Genomic DNA, 18,732 nt, shown 5'->3' with positions numbered 1-18,732 from the left:
TTGCTGCAAATCATTGACATATCCCAGACTGCGATCATCAAAAAAAAATCGAAAATATTAATAGCTAATAATATTTTTTGTCATCTAAAAACATATTTGCATCATGGCAAAAACTTGGCATTTAAAGGGTTAAAATTCTGAAAATCAATGAGTATTTGATATTTATGGTTTAGTTAACAAAATAAACTTAATGAAAGTAGAAAATATAACTAATGTTTAACATTTTAGGTTTTGAAAAGCTCATTTGGTGAGCAGAGCTGTGGAAGTGTGAATGTTTAACACTGCATAAAAAATATTAATGTATAAAAATCAATGTTGCTTTAAATCACTGACATATAAAACGGCTGCGTGTCATCAAAAACATCTGCTTGTAATATAGCATGTAGTGTAGTGATCTGAAAATTAATGAATATTTGATATTTATGATTAGGAATGATGCTGGTTGAAAAATTAACTTAATAAAAAGTAGAAAATGATGTTAATAGTTTTTTGCTTGATTTTTTTTGTAGTTAACTAGAAAACTAAGGAAGACAGAAAAAGATTTATTTTTTAGGACTTGTTGGACTGAGAGTATTTTTTTTATTTTCCAATGCTTCAGGAAAATGAGATCCTTTCTGACATAAACAAACATATGATAAACACGTAGAGCACGATCATCACCTTCATGTGTGACCATAAAAACACACGTCATTCTCACATATGGACGAGCGTCACGTGACTTTAAATGGATTTTGTTTTCGTGGCTTAGAGGAAAGACACACCGTGCTGCTGTTTGTTCCCACAACAAACACAAAGTGTCTTAAGAGTTGTGAAACCTGAGCGCAGTGTGTGTGTGTGTGTGTGTGTGTGTGTGTGTGTGTGTGTGTGTGTGTGTGTGTGACTCAGCTGTTTCTCCACTGGTTCAGAGGTGTGACATGAAGCATTTGAGCCAATCAGATCACTTGACACAGTGGGGTGTGTGTCAGAGCGAGGCCCTCTGATTGGACGGAGGCCGACTGGTGGAAAACAACACAACAAACCAGCCACGAGTGTTTCATCACACTCAGAAGATCCCAGCAAGTCACGAATAAACAAGAGTCACGGGGTCGAAGTCTTCAAGTGCTTGATCGAGTTGTCCACTTTAAATAACACAAATTGTTACGACATTTGGAGCAATATTTAAATATTTTTCAGATCTGTATAATTAAGTTCACAACCTTGTCAAGTTAACGATTATGATCGTAAATACCATTAAACAGCCTGCACTGTGGTGAGCACCAACAAACATGAAAAGCGCGCAGCTTAATGATTTTAGATTTGATTATAGATTATTACGATTGTGAGGCAGTAGAATAGATATTATCAGAATCAGTTTAAAACTGAAATTGTTACAGTTGGATTTTTTTCTTCTCCACAAGCTTTTAATGTGGAGGATTTACATGTTTCCTGATGAAAATATTTAAACTTTAAAATTAAAAGATAACAGCTACAGAGCCATCGCAGTGTTGTAGTGAAACACTGTTAGAGGTCGACTGATTATCAGGGACGATATTTGGCATTATCCGTATCGGCGTTATACAATAACGATCGCAGATAAAATTAATTAATTAAAAAGTGCAAAGAAAGTGCCAGCATCGGAGGAACTTTTACTTTTGAAACCTCAGGGAGCCTTTTTTTATTTATTCATTTTTTAATTTAAATTTTCACTTGACTTAAAAAATAACCTGCGAGGAACTTGCTGAATATTCCAGTTTTGTGTTGGAGTTTGTTATATTCCAAATTCTGAATATTGACAGAAAGATTTAAATTTTTATTATAAATGCATACTGGTTTCAAATACTGGTTACTGGTCTCAAACCAATATCAGTCGATCCCTAAAACACTGCATAGATGTAAATGTTTTTCTACAAGTTTAAGGACTCAGAAATATATAAATATTCATAAATATGGACCAAACTGACCTGATAAGACATAAGCAGAGATAGAGCTACAATGAATAGTAGGGCTTTTATATGACTGACATCCATCTGTCTATCTATCTAAATATCTATATGACTGATGTCGATAAACCAATAGGCCAAAATAATACATAAATAAATGTTTAAATAATGGCCCAAATAAATAAATACACTTAAAATGAAGAAATAAATATGCAAAATGGAAAAAAATGGTAAATTGAATAAATAGGGGAATTTATATACAAAATCAGCAAATAAATACGAAAATGAATAAATTGCTAAATTAAATGGGGAAATTGAATAAATATTGTCATTTTTGGCATTTTCATTTATTTGTTGACACATTTATTTTTTAATTTTTTTTTTGATTTTGTGAGTTTCAGTCCTGATGTTGAAAACATCCGTGCCTACAAGGTTGGAAATGAACTTTTTGTCTACCTGTCACTTTGGCTGGTGGAGTCCAAAATCTACCAGCCACTCAGCAGATAACCACTGTTTTTTCGGCTGGTGAGTGAAGCAAATGTAGCAGCGACTTGAATACCAGCGTTTGGCTGGTTTGTAATTTCCAACCCTGCCAACGTCACAACCTCAGACAGTGACGCAGATAATATTAAAGCGGCATCGATCTTCGATCTCACTCAGCAAGAATGTGCATTTTCCAAAATGTCGAGTGTTTGGGAAACAGGCACATGTCCCCTCTCATCCTGCTGTCACCGACACAGGAGCAGGGAGGTGGTGTTGGGGTTGTTGGTGGTGGAGGGTGTTGCTGTTTCTACCCCCTGACCCCGTCCCTCTGTCCTCCTGATGGCTGTCGGCTGGAATGTAGTGTGACCGGGTTATTTTTAGATGAAGCCGCTTGAAATACTCCAGCCGGGGCTTCATTGAGGATAAACACAAGCTGCTCTCGCGCCGTGTGGCACGTAAAACCTGAGTTTGGCTCGAGTTTTTGCCGTCATTTTTATTTCACAGAAAAAACTAGTTGTTTCTATCAGCTCGACTGTTTGGCTGCCTTTCGTAGCGTCATCAGATCGTCTGAAGCTACCTGAAGCTCTGGAGATGTCTCCTGAAGACCGCGGGGCAGGACTGAGGTATGACGGGGGCTGTGTCAGAGCTGCCGGAGGAGAATTTTGTTATTTCACGGCTCTGTTCTCCAAAACCGCTCAAACTTTCTCACTTACCTCTCGTGGCATCTCGCCACGCAGATTTGTTTTATATGTCTTTGTTTGGAGATATATGCCTTACAAATTTCCATTTACCTCCGTTGTTTTGGGGTTAAAGAACTTTGATGTACAGAAAACTGTATTCAGATCTGTATATTTTTTAATTTTCAGTACTTTTGTGGGGGGGTCATTTTGTTTTTTTTTTCTTTCTTATTTTCAGGTAATTTCTTTGTAACTTCTTTCACAAATTTCTTGTGAATTTTTGGGCCGTGTCTTGTTAAGTTTGGGGGTCATGTCTTGTTTTTTTTTCCTTTTTTTGGGTACTTTCTTGACAATTTTTGGGCCACGTTTTGTCAAGTTTCTCATTGCCCTCTGCTCGTGTTTTTGCCAGACATTAAATCAGTTTGCTCAAGTTTCAAAGGGCTTTCCAAAGCTTCTGACACTATGTAATAAGCTCTCGTGTAGCTGCAGTCTTGCTCTGGTTTGTGTTCGGATTGTGCAATCAGTGTTTGTACGGAAAAGACGTGATGACACGATGAGGGAAACAACACACAACAAAAACAAAACTTTTTTGGCAAAGTTAACCATAATTTCAGTTTGACCACATTACCAACATAAACAGCACAGCGTGGATGTATTTAGAAAAGCGTACACATCATTGCATCATGGCTCCCCATGCGTCCGTAACGCGGGTCGTAGCGTTTGGCTTTGTGTCGGGGTCGACACACGCAGTCTGGCCTTTTGCAAAAGACATCAGCTGTAAACTCGATCGGCAGGGGCTCCTTTAATGTCAGCTGCTGCATGTGATATATATGTACGGCTGCACGCAGAGCATAAACAGGTATTAGTTGCATCAGAGTCCGAGTTTCTGTGGTTTAGACCCACGCAGACAGGTGGGTAAACATATTTACGCCTTCCCTCCCAATCACAAGTGGAGAGCTGGGATGTTTTTGCCGCCATTCCTGGCATTGTTTGTCTGGCCCTATTTTTAAAGCGCCGTCACCGGGCTTGTTAGAGGCTCAGACGTGCTGCTCCCTGTGTTGTTTCAGAGATTACTGGTCGGGTAAAAAAGTGACATCTGTCCGACAGCTGCTCATGTGGTGCCGCCGCTGCCCTCCTTCCCCGCCTGCAGTCCTCTGACGTGACGAGTTCTCAGTTGAAAGTTGGATTTTTTTTTTTTTGAGTGATGACGGAAGTCTTCACTGTGAAAATGCTTCTCGACTAATTGATTGACAGGTGGTGGTGTGTAATGATAAGGAGCAGTGAAATGTGATATATTTGCTTGCCAGCATCCGAAGTGTTCGTGGAGCTCAGACAACACGTGACTCGAGGGCTGAAAAATGTCATATGTTCCTCACATGGTTAGGATGACAGGTATTCTTCTCAAATTGTGCAGATGCTTCTGGATTAAACTTGTGAGCTGCAAGTCACCGAAAAATCAGAGGACAGAAGCAGTCAGAGAGACAGATGGGAGTATAAATCCACTCCCAACTCGTCCAATACTGCCGCTTTGACAGTAGGTTTCCATTAACCCTCAAACTGAACAAACTGAAACTGCAAAAATAAAATGCGCCTAATGGAAACGTGTCAATTTAAAAAAAGAAAAAGCATTTATTGCAAAAAAGTTTTTATGCTTGCATGTGGTGGTATTTCAGGTGATTCAAAAAAGCCAAATTTTGCAAACCTGCAATAAAAACAGGTCACAAATAGGTCACACGATGCTATTGATATGCACTTGTTGGTGTTTTCATGTGCAACTTTTTGGCCGAGACACAGCAACATGAGGCAACATGAGGCAACGCAAGGTGACGCGGCAGAGGGCTTTTTGTCACCGCTAGTTCTCTGATGTCAGTTTGGTGTGTCTGGGCCTTTGGGTTTAGGCAACAAAACCACGTAATTAAGTTTAGGAGAAAGAGTTGGGGAATCCAGAGTTTTTTTAAGACCCATCCACCTTTCCTTCTACTCACCCAATATGAACTTTCACTCTCTTTATATTATGGTGGTTGCAGAAGGCAGAAGCCACCACAACTAGCCGTCATTATTTCCAATCCAAGGCCACGTAGGTGTGTTATGGAGCCGTGATAGAAAAGTGAGCCACTTATACGTGGGAGCGGCCATGTATGAGGGATTTCTGTGATTTCACAGAGGAATTGTGGATTCAAAACTTCCAGATGATCCGTTCAACTTTCTCAGAGTTATGTGATGCAATAACAGCTCTTGTAGCTCCTGCTGCATCATGAGGGAGCCAGTTCCTACTGACAAGCACATGGCCATAGCATCATGTGACCTAGAAAAGCCAATAAATGTGTTTCCATTTCAGTTTTGCGAAATATGGCTTTTTCGAATCATCTGAAATACCACCTTATGTAATCGTAACAATTTTTAAAAAAAAGATAAAGAGAAGTTTTTTTTCAAAATTTACATGTTTCCATTAGGTGTATTTTATGTTAGCATTTCCGATTTGCACAATTTGAGGGTTAATGGAAACCATGACAGAGACAGTAAATGATTGCAGAAAGCGCTGCTGATGCATATGTTGTGTCATGCCAGAGGCAGATGCCGTTGCATAAATGTCATGCCCATCATGCCTCATTTGCTTCCACGATGCTGACATGCTGTCTAAAATCACACACTAGAGTGGCATGATGCTGCTGCTGTTTGATTCTGTGAAAAAATGCAAAGGTAGCATAAAGAACGGACTTCCTAGCGGGCCTTAGCACGCTATCTGCATAAAAAGGATTACTCAGACAGCAGCCACAGACCCTGAATAGTAACCCATGGTTATGGCCCTGTTTTGGACAATTTCATTGAATGGTGCAATGGTGCATGATCTTGCAGGAGGCTGACAATCATCACCAGACGTTACAGTGATCCTTGACTGGACTCTGGCAGTCATTAGTATACAGCAACTTAACAGACGTGAACACGTGTCTTGTCCTGCACCTTATCTCACTGTATAGAGCCACCAAACAAACATGGGGTTCAACTTTCAACTCCAAGAAAATGGAGCAGATGTCTTCATGCTGGCGGGAAAACAAACTGCAACAAACTACGCTTCAACACTTCAGGCGATCTGTGAAGTGGTGAAACTTTAAGGTACGTCATCCAAACAGACTTGTGTCTCTTCCCAGGAGACGTCTGTCTTCCGTGGAAGAGTGAAATACTTATCCCTTTCGTCCGTTACTGCTATTATTGCCTCGCAGTATCACTGTCACATGTTGGACCCATCATGTTTCCCTGGAAATCAGCCTCTTACGGGGGGACATGTGCCTGGAAGTCGAGAGGGGAGCAGCGGGTTGACCTTTCGTCATCAGGGTTATCTGAGACAAGACGTGGTGTTCGGGTCAGGTGGGAGGGGTGGTGGGTGTACATGAGATACTGCAGCTTCTCGTGGTTTCTCCTGCTTGTTCCTTGTAACCTGGCAGATACATTATGTTGGGGAGGGAGGTGTGGATGGTTATGGGGGGAGAAAGGGTGGCTGGGTTCAGAGGGAAGAAATGAAAAATGGAAGGACTTTAAATGGTTTAGTCTGTCTTTTTTTGGGTCTTCACAACCTTTACTAACTTCACAAGTGTTTTTGGACTAAAGCTGAGATTTTTGAGTTCAATTTAAGCTTTTCTAACAACAGCAATGTAATTTATTGGCCAGCCCATGACCTTGGTCCAAATATCCAAGTATCTCAGCAACTTGAATTGCTATGAAATTTGATGAGCACATTCATAGTCCTCAGAGTATGAGTTGTAATGACTTTAGTTACGCTTTCTGAAGCAACACCAGCAGTTTAAAATCTTTACTTATCCATTCGAATGCCTCAATATCTATTAGACTGTTTGACACAAAGTGTATGTACAGGTGTCTATGGTTCCAGAAGTTGCAGGCGATGGTGCAAAATTTTGGTTTTGGAGAAATTCTGGTTTCTGTTTGTAGCATAAACTATATAATGGATGAAGCTACAGCAATATCACCCACTGGTTTGTGGACTGCTTTTTTGAAGCCTCAAGTTAGGCATTTCGGTTGTCACAATCTTGGTATTTTGGAGCTAGAAATGATCATATTTTGACAGGGGTTAGAGCTGTGGAGGAGTGAGGGGTGGATCTGACTTATGGGTTGCAGCGGAGCCCTGCAGACAGCCCATCACTCAAGTGGCCCCACCTATAAATTTGCATAACTTTGAGTCTTAATAAAATGTAAATGCGTTAAGTTATATAACATTTTGCCCCCTGTACAGCTGTCATGAATGTTGAAATTAGCTATAGAGAACAAAAGTAAGTTTTTTGTACCACGCTGTAAACATGTTAATTTCTGCTGTAAAGTTGTCGTATATCGCCGTTTTTTCAGCAGACTTTCACATCTTATTATTATGCACCAGGAGTTCTTCTGCGTCTCCTGTTGACGTTACGAGACACCGCAACCAATGCCTAGATATCAACAAAAGCACAGTATCAGGTTTGGAAAAAAAAACCCATCATGGTTTGGCTCAACATTCATATGTGAAGCAAACACCGGGCTCCCGGGTAAAAGTCCGCAGTTTGTTGGATCCATCCACCGCCTCTCCCACCCACCCTATAGGGACTTTCCAGCTCCTTAAACTATGTTTTTATGGGGAAAGTTTTCAAATGACACAGTCTGGTGGCTTTTGTCAATGTTGTCTAACACCAAAATCACTGACAAAGCAGTGGTATTTGACATTTTCGGATTGAGAATAGACTGACATTTTAAGATGGGGATCGATGGGGATTCACACTGTTTTGGAGCCTGCCTCAAGTTAGAGAAACTGCGGTTTTGGGCACTTTGTTATTGACTTCATTTTTCAACCTCAAAGGTTGCTGCTTGGTTTGTGGTCCGAGTATTATTGACCAGTCACGTAGGAATGGTAGGTGAACAGTCTGTGTGGAGAGGCATTTTTGTGGCATGGACTAAGTGTGCAGGTGTGTCTTTTTACTTTTTTCTTAATGTACACCGTTCATGGAGAGCTTTGGACCTTAGTAATGTGGGGATGATGACTTTTGCTCATCCCAGATGATGTTTTCCACTGACTTTGGTGATTTTCTAATTCACCACGAAACTGACATCTGTGTTTTATATTACGACAAAATCTATGACAGCAGAAATACTGTCATTTTACAGTACATATGTGGCCCAACCCCGCTGGTGCCCCTTATCTGAAATAGTGGTTAACTATAGGAACATACCTTTTCTAACAGAAATCAGAAGCCCTGGAGAGGCCACAATCACACATTTCCCAATTAGCACAGGCACCTCACAGCTGTGTTAACTACTGTGAACCTGTTGTGGTAACCAGATCTCCATGGCGATTTCACACCAGCTGTTTCAATGACAGCTGCTTCCACAGGACGTGTAGTGTCCATCCTCTGTTGGATTTAAATTTAGTAACATTGCCATTTCATCTGATGAAAGACATTGAGGCAGTTACCGTGTCCCTGTTACACTGTCAGTTTGATTAATTTGGTTTCAACCACAGTGGGAACTTCACTTAAGCCTTTGGTACGCTCCCAAAATATTAAGTGGCATGTTTCTGTTGAATGCTAACAAATAGGACTGAGTGTTGTTTGAAAACTCAGATACCAGTACCCTTTGTTTAAAAACTTTTTTGATACCCATCACGTGCTAACGAGGCATCTCGTCACGCTGAAGGGCCAACTCCGTCAAATACACCGCTATACAACTTGCTTTAAATCAATCGTAGTGATTGGCTGCAAGCACAACAATACAAATAGTGATTTCGGGTTCAGTAAAAATCAAGAAGCGGAATAGTTTAATTTGAGAATCTTGAATAATACTAGGTTATGGGTTACTTTAGTGAATACCTTAAAGCAGTAATAGTGAACTTGTGGCCCACGGCACAAATCTGGCCCCCAATAGGGTGCCGCATGGCCCTCCCAACCATTTCCTAAGTCACAATGAAGTGATCCCAGTGATTCATACTGGGAATTGTTTTTGTACTTTTTGTATGCATAAGGTTCCAGAGTGCATAAAAAGCATCAAAACAGAGCTTGTTTATCAAAAAAAGTGCCAGTGGAAGATCCCCCACAGCCCCCGACAGAGGTCCTAGCTAAGCCCCTAATGCCCTAAATCCTAGAAACTTCCTTAAATCGTAGAATTGTCTTAAATCCCAGTAATGTCCTAAATCATAAATACGTCCTAAAATCTAAGAAATGTCCTAAATTCAGAGAAACATTATAAAACCTTGAAATGTCCTAAAATCAGAGAAAGGTCCTAAAATTCTCTAGACGTACTAAAATCCTAGAAATGTCCTAAATCCAAGATACGTGCTACAATAACAGAAAAGTTCTAAAATTTGAGAAATGTTCTAAAATCCTAGACATGTGCTATGATAAGGGAAACATCCTAAAATCCTAGAAACATCCCAAACTCCCAGAAATGTCCTAAATCCTTAAACATGTACGGGCTGCTGTGACTGGCCCCTGGACTCCTGTCATTTTGCAAAAGTGGCCCCTAAGCAAAGCAAGCTGAGTATCCCACCTTGAAGGGCATCAATTATCGATACACAGTTCTGTTAACAAACTAATATTTATCCAGTACAGTAGCACAAACATTTACCTTTTATCACCTGCGATGTTTCAACCTGATAAAGGAAATTCCCAGATGACAAAACTTCTGCTCCCTCATCTATTTATCGTACATGACCTAAACGCGAGCCACATGTGTGCCTTTTATAGCTGCTGTGTGTGACGTGAGCACGAGGGCTGAGAGTTAAGCCTAAACGGGAGGTGCTTTTTGGGAACCCTCGACGTGGAGGGGAAAGTTTCATACCTCACCAGGTGGCCCAGAATTCCCAGTAGTACCACAGCATGGAAAGCACTCTCACATTCCTATTCCCATCTGCCACCCGTCCATTTAGTCAGCTCGCCAGTTTTATTGTAGGCTTCCTAATTTAGACTATGACATTTGCATCGGACTGGCTTGTTACTTGGACTAAATTTTATCAATGACCCTCAACCAGTAGAATTCGAAGCCTCCAAATAAACCTCTTCAATCCCTTTCTTAGTCAAGTCAAATGTTAATACTATTTTTAATGTGGAGTCACTGCGTTGTTTATTACATACTGAGCATCTCCACATAACAACATACCGAGTCACTTTATTTGTAAAGCAAATTTAGAGACCACACAAGTTGTTGCAATTATAGAATATAGACAGAGTAGTTGCCATCAGCTTAAGGTCAGATGATCCCAGAGTACTCCGGGAGATTACGAAGAGAAACAAAAGCGTGAATACAATTTTTCCCAGGTCATGGACCGAATGTGATGGAGTGATAGTCTGTATTAGTAATAGTCACTGAAACACTGATCAACAAGTATACAGCCTGGAGCCTATCCCAGCTGTCTTTGGGCGAGAGGCGGGGTACACCCTGGACAGGTCGCCAGACTATCGCAGGGCTGACACATGTAGACAGACAACCAGTCACACTCACATGCACACCGACGGCAATTTAGAGTCACCAATTAACCTGATATGCATGCCTTTGGACTGTGGGAGGAAGCCGGAGACCCCTGCCGCAATCTTGCATCTGCATGAAGAATGGATGTTTTCTACAAAGACGTGGCTGCTTTTTAAGCCAGGATTGTGCCCCAGATTGCAAAATACTTCTGTTGGTTTATAAAGCAGTGAAAGTTAAGGCCCATGAAATACATTTCTGACTTTCTGCTACACTATGAGTCGTCAAAACCTCTCCAAGATACATAAATAGGCTTGCCTTGCCACCAAACTAGCTATTTGAAGCCCAAAAAATGATCTTTTACAAACCATAACCAAGTGGGTTTTGTGCCTAAAGGTAGCCACACATTAACCAATGATGATCCGCTCAGCTTTTGAAGAGTTATGTGATGCAATAACAGCTCTTGTAGCTCCTGCTGCATTGTGAGGGAGCCAGTTCCTACTGACAAACACATAGACATGGCATCATGTGACCTACACCCAAGCCAAGTATGGCTTTTTTGAATCGCCTGAAATACCACCTCATGCAAGCATAAACCGTTTTCTTTTTTTTTTTCCACAGATTCACAGATTTCCATTACGCATATGTTATACTCGCAATTTCAATTTCTGCACTTTGAGGTCTTCACAGAAACCCGTCTACTGTCAGCGATTCAGTAAAGATTACTAACATTGCTTCTATCTGTCTTTTCTAGCTGGGAGATCATCGACTCCGGGCAGGACAGCCGGTCTGGGACTGGACCTCAGCTCAGCGACTCCCTCAAACTCTTCCTCCAGGAGATGTCAGCTTTCAAACAGCAGAATCCTGGCAAGGTGAGGCAGAGTCGGCCGATGACCCGGACTAACTTGAAATGTCTTTACTTAGTTACCTCAGCAGAACAACACAGTTATGTTTTTCTTCTACGACCTTCTGCATCAGCTTATCGGATTATGAAGTAACTGGTTATACTTTAGTATCACATTTGTTTAAAACAATTCTTATGTCGTTTTTTAGGGAAAATCCTGTATAGTATATCTTGAACTTTTCCTAAGATAATAACTAATACAAATACTATGCTGTAACTGAGTAAAAGCAGACAAAAACTACATCAGTATAATCTCCTTGATTTTGTCTCTATCTCTTTTAGTTTTGCCTGCTGGTTTGCAGTTTCTGCACCTTCTTCGCTGTCTTAGGACGCTACATTCCAGGGATTGTTATCTCATATATTCTAGGTACGTGAACTAAATTTTGGCACATAAAAGGACCGTTTCTGTCATGCTAGATTTGTATGTTTAGACCAACAAATCCAGCACAGTTGGTGGGTCACTGCATGTTTTTTAACCTGGTTAAACCTGGTTACTGCAGCCTGCTTCTCCAAACTAGGGGCATGCTGATGGATATCCACTGTAATTAATACACTGACTATTGATACTTCACAGAGCCCCACTTCAAAAATCTCTTGAAATGAAAAGGTATAGTTGTGTGTCATCAGCATAACAACGAAGTGAGATATCAAAGTAATAAATTATGTAGCCAGCTCCAGGTGCATCCAGCTGTTTAATCTATCAGTAATCAAAAGCATGTGATATGTGATCAATAGCATCAAATATTAAATACCAACATAGCGAGCAAACTTATTTCTGTAAAAAAAAAAAAAAAAAGAAGTGCTTTCATGGCAGGTATGATAATGGATTTTTCTAGAAACAAATATTAGTTTTGCCTGAATTTTTTCTCTCTTGACCTCTCTGCAGTGCTGGGTGTTTTCTTGTGGCCTCTGATTTCGTCTCACGAGGTTGGTTTGTGGCTGGAGCCAGTTCTGCAGAAGCTGGACTTTGGCATCGGGGAGTTCATTCAGAAAATTAAGGAGAACCACGGTAACAATTTAACATTTTAATATGTTTACGTATTTGATGTCTGCAGTGTTAGTACTTAGTTTTGTAGACATCACATGTTGGGGATGTGATATATCCCAAACAAACCAAAATTTTACTTAACCCTTAGGGACTGTTTGGTGCATTCTGTGCACTTTGCAATCTCCATTTTTTGATAATGTTGGCTGTGTTCATGCATATGGCATGAATTTTGGATTGTGTATTTTTGTTTAATCTTGAAATTTCCAGCTCAGCTCCTGCAATAAGTCTAAGTACACTGTGGAAACTTAATTGCTTCATTCTTACTGTTAAGTGCAAAAAATATTTTAGACCCTGGTAGCATGTTTGCCCCATTTATGAATTTAAACAAATTTCTTGCAACAGGTGATTGTAGAGAAAACAATTTCATCCTTGAAAATAAAAATAAGTGCTTGAAAAAATGACTGAAAGTCCTGAAATGTACAAATCCTGTTGTATTCAGTGCTGAAGTAAGAGCCAAATCAGCAGCACCACCTTCATGTTTTCTTCCTTTCAGAGAAAAGGATCTTGCAGGCTCAGACTGAGAAGGAAGGCATCGAGTCGGACCTGTCCTCCATGTTTCCCAAGGTTGGCTGATCACCTCAGTCTAATGATTCCTCTGTTGACTGACAAGATCCAGTTAAAGCTAATTGAAATTCAGTTCACATGATCCACATCAGCATCGAGGTCTGTGCCAAAGTGAACGCCAAAAGTTTTTGCTCTTCAAGCCGTAACATCTGACTACAGATTACATTCACTGAGCGTGCTTCTCTTAAAAGGCTCTGATGTCAGGATTTCTTGAACTTATATTCAAAGGTCTGAATTTGATTTCTATTCAAGGCCAAAGGTCTGGAACGATTGATGTCAAGGTGATAAGTTTTCGCCCAGGCCACTCGCAGAGAGGCTTCAGCAGCTCTCTCTCTTGCTGTGTCGTAGATTTCACAAACAACTTAATTTGCTGATTCATGGGAAGATTGTAACTGTTGAAGTTTTATTGTCCTCACTTCTGTATTTGGAGGATATTGCTGTTTGAAATGCCCGTGCTTTTTGTCATAGTGGCGTTTAACATTTCCACTCTTCACAACTGTAACTGTCTCTGTGCAAATCAAACTGCTGGATTTGGGCAAAATAAACGCATATTTCTCTGTCAACTCGTCTTTGAAAACTTGTGCATTGACAATATAACGTACACTCACAGACAGGACAGAACGTGAACGTCCATTAGACGTTCACTAACTTCATAATTTTGAACGGACGCTCGTTAGCCTTGAACTCTGACGTAACTTAAACATCATATGCTTCCCGGCTGTCAACGTTGCCATGGCAACAATGTAAAACAGGATATGATTACGTTTAAGGCTTAATCTCAGGAGGGGTGCACTTATTTACATGGTACTTTTGCATTCCTAATACAAGGTGTGGGCTGGGTCCGGACTGACTTGTGTCCAGATTTGAGAAGCACTTGTTTATATGACACCTGTATAAACAGAGTGGACATATTGCAGACATGCTAGCAGGACTGTAGGTTGAGAATAGACATGTGGACATGAAGTTTTCTGCACTTCTGCCACCAGATTAGCTCCGTCTGTTTTGCACTCTTAAATCTGACGTCTCTGTGTGTTTCCTTCCTGCAGCTCGACTCCACGGTGTGTAAGGAAATGTGTGTGTCAGACACAGAGGTGTCTGATGTGACGTGGACGGACAACGGTACTTTCAACCTGTCAGAGGGACACACGCCACAGACTGAGAACTCAGAGGGTACGTCAGCTCCACCTGCAGGCGGCACACGGCTTTAAAATCAACATTTCTAGAACAGAAACATTAAGGCACATCTGGCTGAACAGCTGCTTCAGAGGTCTTACAGTGTGATGAGTGTGGCAGCGTGCTTTAACAGTTATTTGGGTTTATCTTAAATGGGATCCCTGATTGGGTTTTTTTTTTTTTTTTTTTAACCTGGTCCCAATTTTTTCATGAACGCTTTGAAATTTATAATTTCTCCAGCGACACACTCCAGCCTCTGTGACTTTTTTTATTATACATTTAATTTAAAGCACGATAAAAAAATTTACACATGAAATTTTCTGTGTTCATTGCTCATGCTATCAGTAATGTGAAATCTATTAGATATTAAATAAAATATTAAATGTAAAAGTTAGAAATTCCAGTTTAAGGACAAAATAGCTAATATTAAATGTCGTCTTGCATGCCGTGAATATTTTTTGCCCACTTCCTGTTAATTTCTCGGCCACTTTTTTTTTTTTACGCCACAGATCTCGACAGAGAAGAAGCGTTCACCGGAGGCCTTCCAGAATTCCCCTCACTCGACAACGGCGCAACGACCAACGGTGACGACGACGACGACCTCAGCCTCGGCCTTCCCACGTCGCCACCTCAGCCGCAGCAGCCAATCAAATCCACGCATGCGGCCTCTTCTCACAAAGATCAACCCATCGACAAAGCCCTCGAATTAGTCAACCAGATGGCGGGCGACGTCATCGCCGCCGCTGTCACAGCTGCCATCCAGGAGAGAATAGAATCAGCGGTCGGCTTCTCAGCGCTGAGCGAAGGCTCGGAGCGGTCAAGACTCCCAGAATCCACCAGGCTGCTGGAGCTGGCCGAGGAGTCGGACAGCGAGGTGGAGGACTTTGAGCTGCTGGACCAGTCGGAGCTGGAGCAACTGGAAGGGGAGCTGGGTCTCGGAGAGGAGACGGCCCGGGCCAAAGAAGAGGATCCGGCTCAGAGTGACAAGCCGGCTTCATCTGGTTTCTTCTCTAAACTCCTGAGACGCCACTGATGGATGAGAAGTTCGGTCAGCAGGGGACAAGGACGGGTTACAGAGGACATGTGGAGGGCAGAGGGGATGCTCTGGTCAGAAGACTGTTGGGGGGTAGCGAGAAAACAATGTTTCCATTTATCTGTTTTTCCTGTAGAGCTAACATCAACATTTTTAAACCGGTCAGTTCGTCAAATATGGAGGTGAAAGTCACTTTGACTCTTTGAAACTCGAGCAAATCGGCTTGATTTCTTCTCCTAAAAACATGGGAGGAAAAATTTGAACAACTTTACAAGAAATGACTAAAAAAATTAGCAAGAAAAGGAAAGAAAAATACAAGAACAAACAAGTAAATTACCTGAAAAAAGTGAAATGTTTTTTTAAATTATTATATATTTCGAAACATCTTTAAATGTATAATTCTAATAGTCATGAATATAGTTTCTGGACATTAAATTTTTCATTTATTTCATCTATAAGGACAACACATTAATCAACATTTCCGTCAATGTTGAAACCTGTGAAATGATAAGATTCACATCCACCATAAAGACAACAACAGCTATGAGAAACAAGAACCTACAACAAACAGGAACTCCCAAGACAGAACAAAACCCACCAAGAAACAGCAGAACACCATACAAAACAATCGCACAGCAACAGCATATCGCATTTTAGCACAAATAGCCATGCACGCAACATGCAACAACAATACAACAGATTTTCCTCCTTTTATTGATAATTTTCTAATATTCTTTTCTCTCTTTTTTCACCCTCTCCTGCTCTTAAATTAAATTTCAGGTTATTTTCTTGTCACTTTTATACCAATTTCTTGCAATTTGCTCATTGACTTTTTTTTCTTACATTTCTGACGGGAATAAAACATATTTTCTCGTATTTCAAAGGTAAAACACTAGTGAAAGGCATCTGAATGCACCACAAGAAAGTCTGGAGTCGATCCAGGTTTCAAAGGGTTAATTAATGCGTAATGCGTCATGCCGAGATCAGATGACACAAGATCAGCCAGATAAAGGCCCGACCTGACACAGGTGTGGTGAAAATGAACGCTGGGTGTGGCACTACACTTCTATGAATTTGACTGTTTATTAACATTTATTTTTACCCATAACACCCTGCAGCCAGCTCTTATAAAATACATAAATATCGTGCAGTCTGATCCCGGCATGACGGGGTGATATTTTGCATGAAGCGAGTGCAAAGACTTCCTGTTATAGATGATATCTCTAATATTACAACTGACTGCCTCTGGTTTTCAAACTCTCCGGCTGCTGCGCTACAGTGTAGAAGGCTGACAACACGCCAAACACTGACTTTATCCATTCAACTACATTACCCAGAATTCCACAGACATAAATAAATGACAATCACCAGGCAATCAAAACACCGTTAATGCTGAAAATACTAGTACTGGTTGGATAGTTGACTATAAGGATAAAAAACTAGAAAACCCTTTTTTAAAATTATTTCTTTTTCTAAAAATTTTATATGGTTTTGTTTTCATGAGATGTAGTCGAAGGACTTTTATTTTATAACAACATGCAGCGGGTCTCATAATACTATGCATAAAATTTATTTAAACATCAAAACATTTTACTTCCATTTCACGTGCCTCATTGTGGTCGTTGGTGGGCATGAGGAGAAAAAAATATTTGCATTTGGATCATCTTCTAATTAGTTAAAATTTGATTTACACGTCCAAAACACCCAACCGACATCCTAAGATCTAGTGGTGGCGAAATGTGACGACTGGAGACGAAGACTGTTGAGTTGCCTCATGTTACCTGTCAAAAAGTTGCACATGAACGCACCATAAAGACAACTGCCAGCTGCCAATGGCCAACTAGCACGTACGTTTGCATCTGCGTTAGAGGAAATGACCCTTCATACCAATAAATGGAGAACTGGAAGACTGACAGGATGGATTCAAGGAGCTTGTTAACCAGTTAGCACATTAACAACACAACCTGACTTTATAATAACAAAGCATATTCCATCTCTTTTGGATCATTGCAGAAAATAAGCTCTGTGGTAAACAGACTTTTATATTTGCACATTTTGTTCAGCAACAATATCTTCACAAATGAACACCACTTTTAGGATTTTTGAAGTCTAAATGTTATTGCCAAAACTAAAAAGCTAACTTTAGGCTTTAAACTAGCTAAAAACAAAATACAGTCTCATGATCTAACATTGCCACCACAGTGAGGCTGTAAAGGTGCATCATGAAGTTCTGTGGTCTCACTTAGCCACTTTTTAATAACTGCCTTTTTTAAGACACATATAAGTATCAAAGTTCACAGTGGTGTATTAACTGAAGTATTTTATGTAATAGAACAAAATGTAAAAGTCTATTCATCTTGTGTTAACCACAAACATTATTTCAGACAAAAATAAAGTTGACTACTGTCAATTTAAGCAAATGTTGACCAAAAGAGGGGCAGAGTTCAAATAAAACTCAAAGCAGTGAGCATTTAGCTTATCAAGTTGTTACAGCAAGCGAATTTATAAATCATAGAATAGCGAAGGAATGGTCTTACTCTGCCTCTGATTGGCCTACTGTAGGCGGGTTTCCATTAACTCTAAAATTGTGCAAATTGAAATGCAAAATATGCCTTAAATGTTGCTAAAAAGTGTTTACGCTTGCATGAGGTGGTATTTCAGGCACTTCAAAAAAGCCATACTTCACAATTTAAACCCTTTTTTAGTCTTTTCTAGGTCACATGATGCTGTGTCTCTGCTTGTCAGTAGGAACTGGCTCCCTCATGATGCAGCAGGAGCTACAGAGCTGTTATTGCATCACATAACTCTGAGAAAGTTGAGTGATCATTCGGAAGTTTTGAATCCACAATTCCTCTGTGAAATTGTGGACTCTCAGCTTCCAGAAATCCCAAATACGTGGCCGCTCCCATGTATAAGGGGCTCACCTTATAACGCCTACGTGGCCTTGGATTGGAAATAATGACGGCTAGTGCGGCGGCTGCAATAGAAACAAAGCTGCTAATGTTTTGAACATCCGTCACCATGGTTACTGGGATTTTATCGCCAGAGAAGTCGCACAACATCACTCAGTGGAAACGCAGCCATCTTGCAATGGTGTTAAGCAACAGCTACATTTCCAAAAATATCTCTTAAGTTTTGCGCAAATCTGTAAACTTAAAATAACCTTAACTAGTCTCACTCCTCTTACCTAAATTTAACCAATCCAACCAACAAAGGCAATAAGTTTAAGCCACTTATAGGGAGAGTTGGACGGGTCATTCCTTTACTATCCTAAGATTTGCAGATATGATTACAACAAGCGTATTTGCATACAACTGTAAAAACTTTGACTAAATAATTAATGTGAAAGCAGATCTACAGTTGTGCATTCATGTCTGGGCTACGGAGGAGACACCATGTGATCACTCCCAGTACTGCAACTGGTCAGACTGGTCATGCAGGAGCGAATTAACGTCACGTCATAGGATGATCCAAAATGAGACTTAAAATAAAGC

The 18,732-nt window shown here is 40.5% G+C and overlaps 2 protein-coding genes across 2 annotated transcripts in view; one reads left to right on the top strand and one right to left on the bottom strand.

Annotated features, from left to right (window-relative positions):
- LOC121942438 (solute carrier family 23 member 1-like) overlaps nt 1–2,819 on the bottom strand; it is a 43,602-nt gene extending 40,783 nt beyond the window's left edge. The window contains exon 1 of the mRNA XM_042485645.1: nt 2,652–2,819. Coding sequence (XP_042341579.1) covers nt 2,652–2,819 — 168 coding nt within the window. The remainder of the gene's footprint in view (nt 1–2,651) is intronic.
- A 4-nt stretch (nt 2,820–2,823) lies between these two features.
- On the top strand, nt 2,824–15,413 carry LOC121945723 (reticulophagy regulator 1-like). The gene is made up of 7 exons (XM_042490031.1): nt 2,824–3,025; nt 11,271–11,388; nt 11,703–11,787; nt 12,307–12,429; nt 12,962–13,032; nt 14,079–14,202; nt 14,715–15,413. Exons 1-7 carry the CDS (start codon nt 2,994–2,996, stop codon nt 15,236–15,238), a joined length of 1,077 nt encoding a protein of 358 aa, XP_042345965.1. The 5' UTR covers nt 2,824–2,993; the 3' UTR covers nt 15,239–15,413.
- The last annotated feature ends 3,319 nt before the right edge of the window (nt 15,414–18,732 follow it).

This window comes from Plectropomus leopardus, chromosome 1 (genome assembly GCF_008729295.1).
Source record: "Plectropomus leopardus isolate mb chromosome 1, YSFRI_Pleo_2.0, whole genome shotgun sequence".
Lineage (NCBI taxonomy): Eukaryota > Metazoa > Chordata > Actinopteri > Perciformes > Serranidae > Plectropomus > Plectropomus leopardus.
Note: the sequence above shows the minus strand (reverse complement) of the source record. Positions and strands in the feature narration are given on the sequence as shown.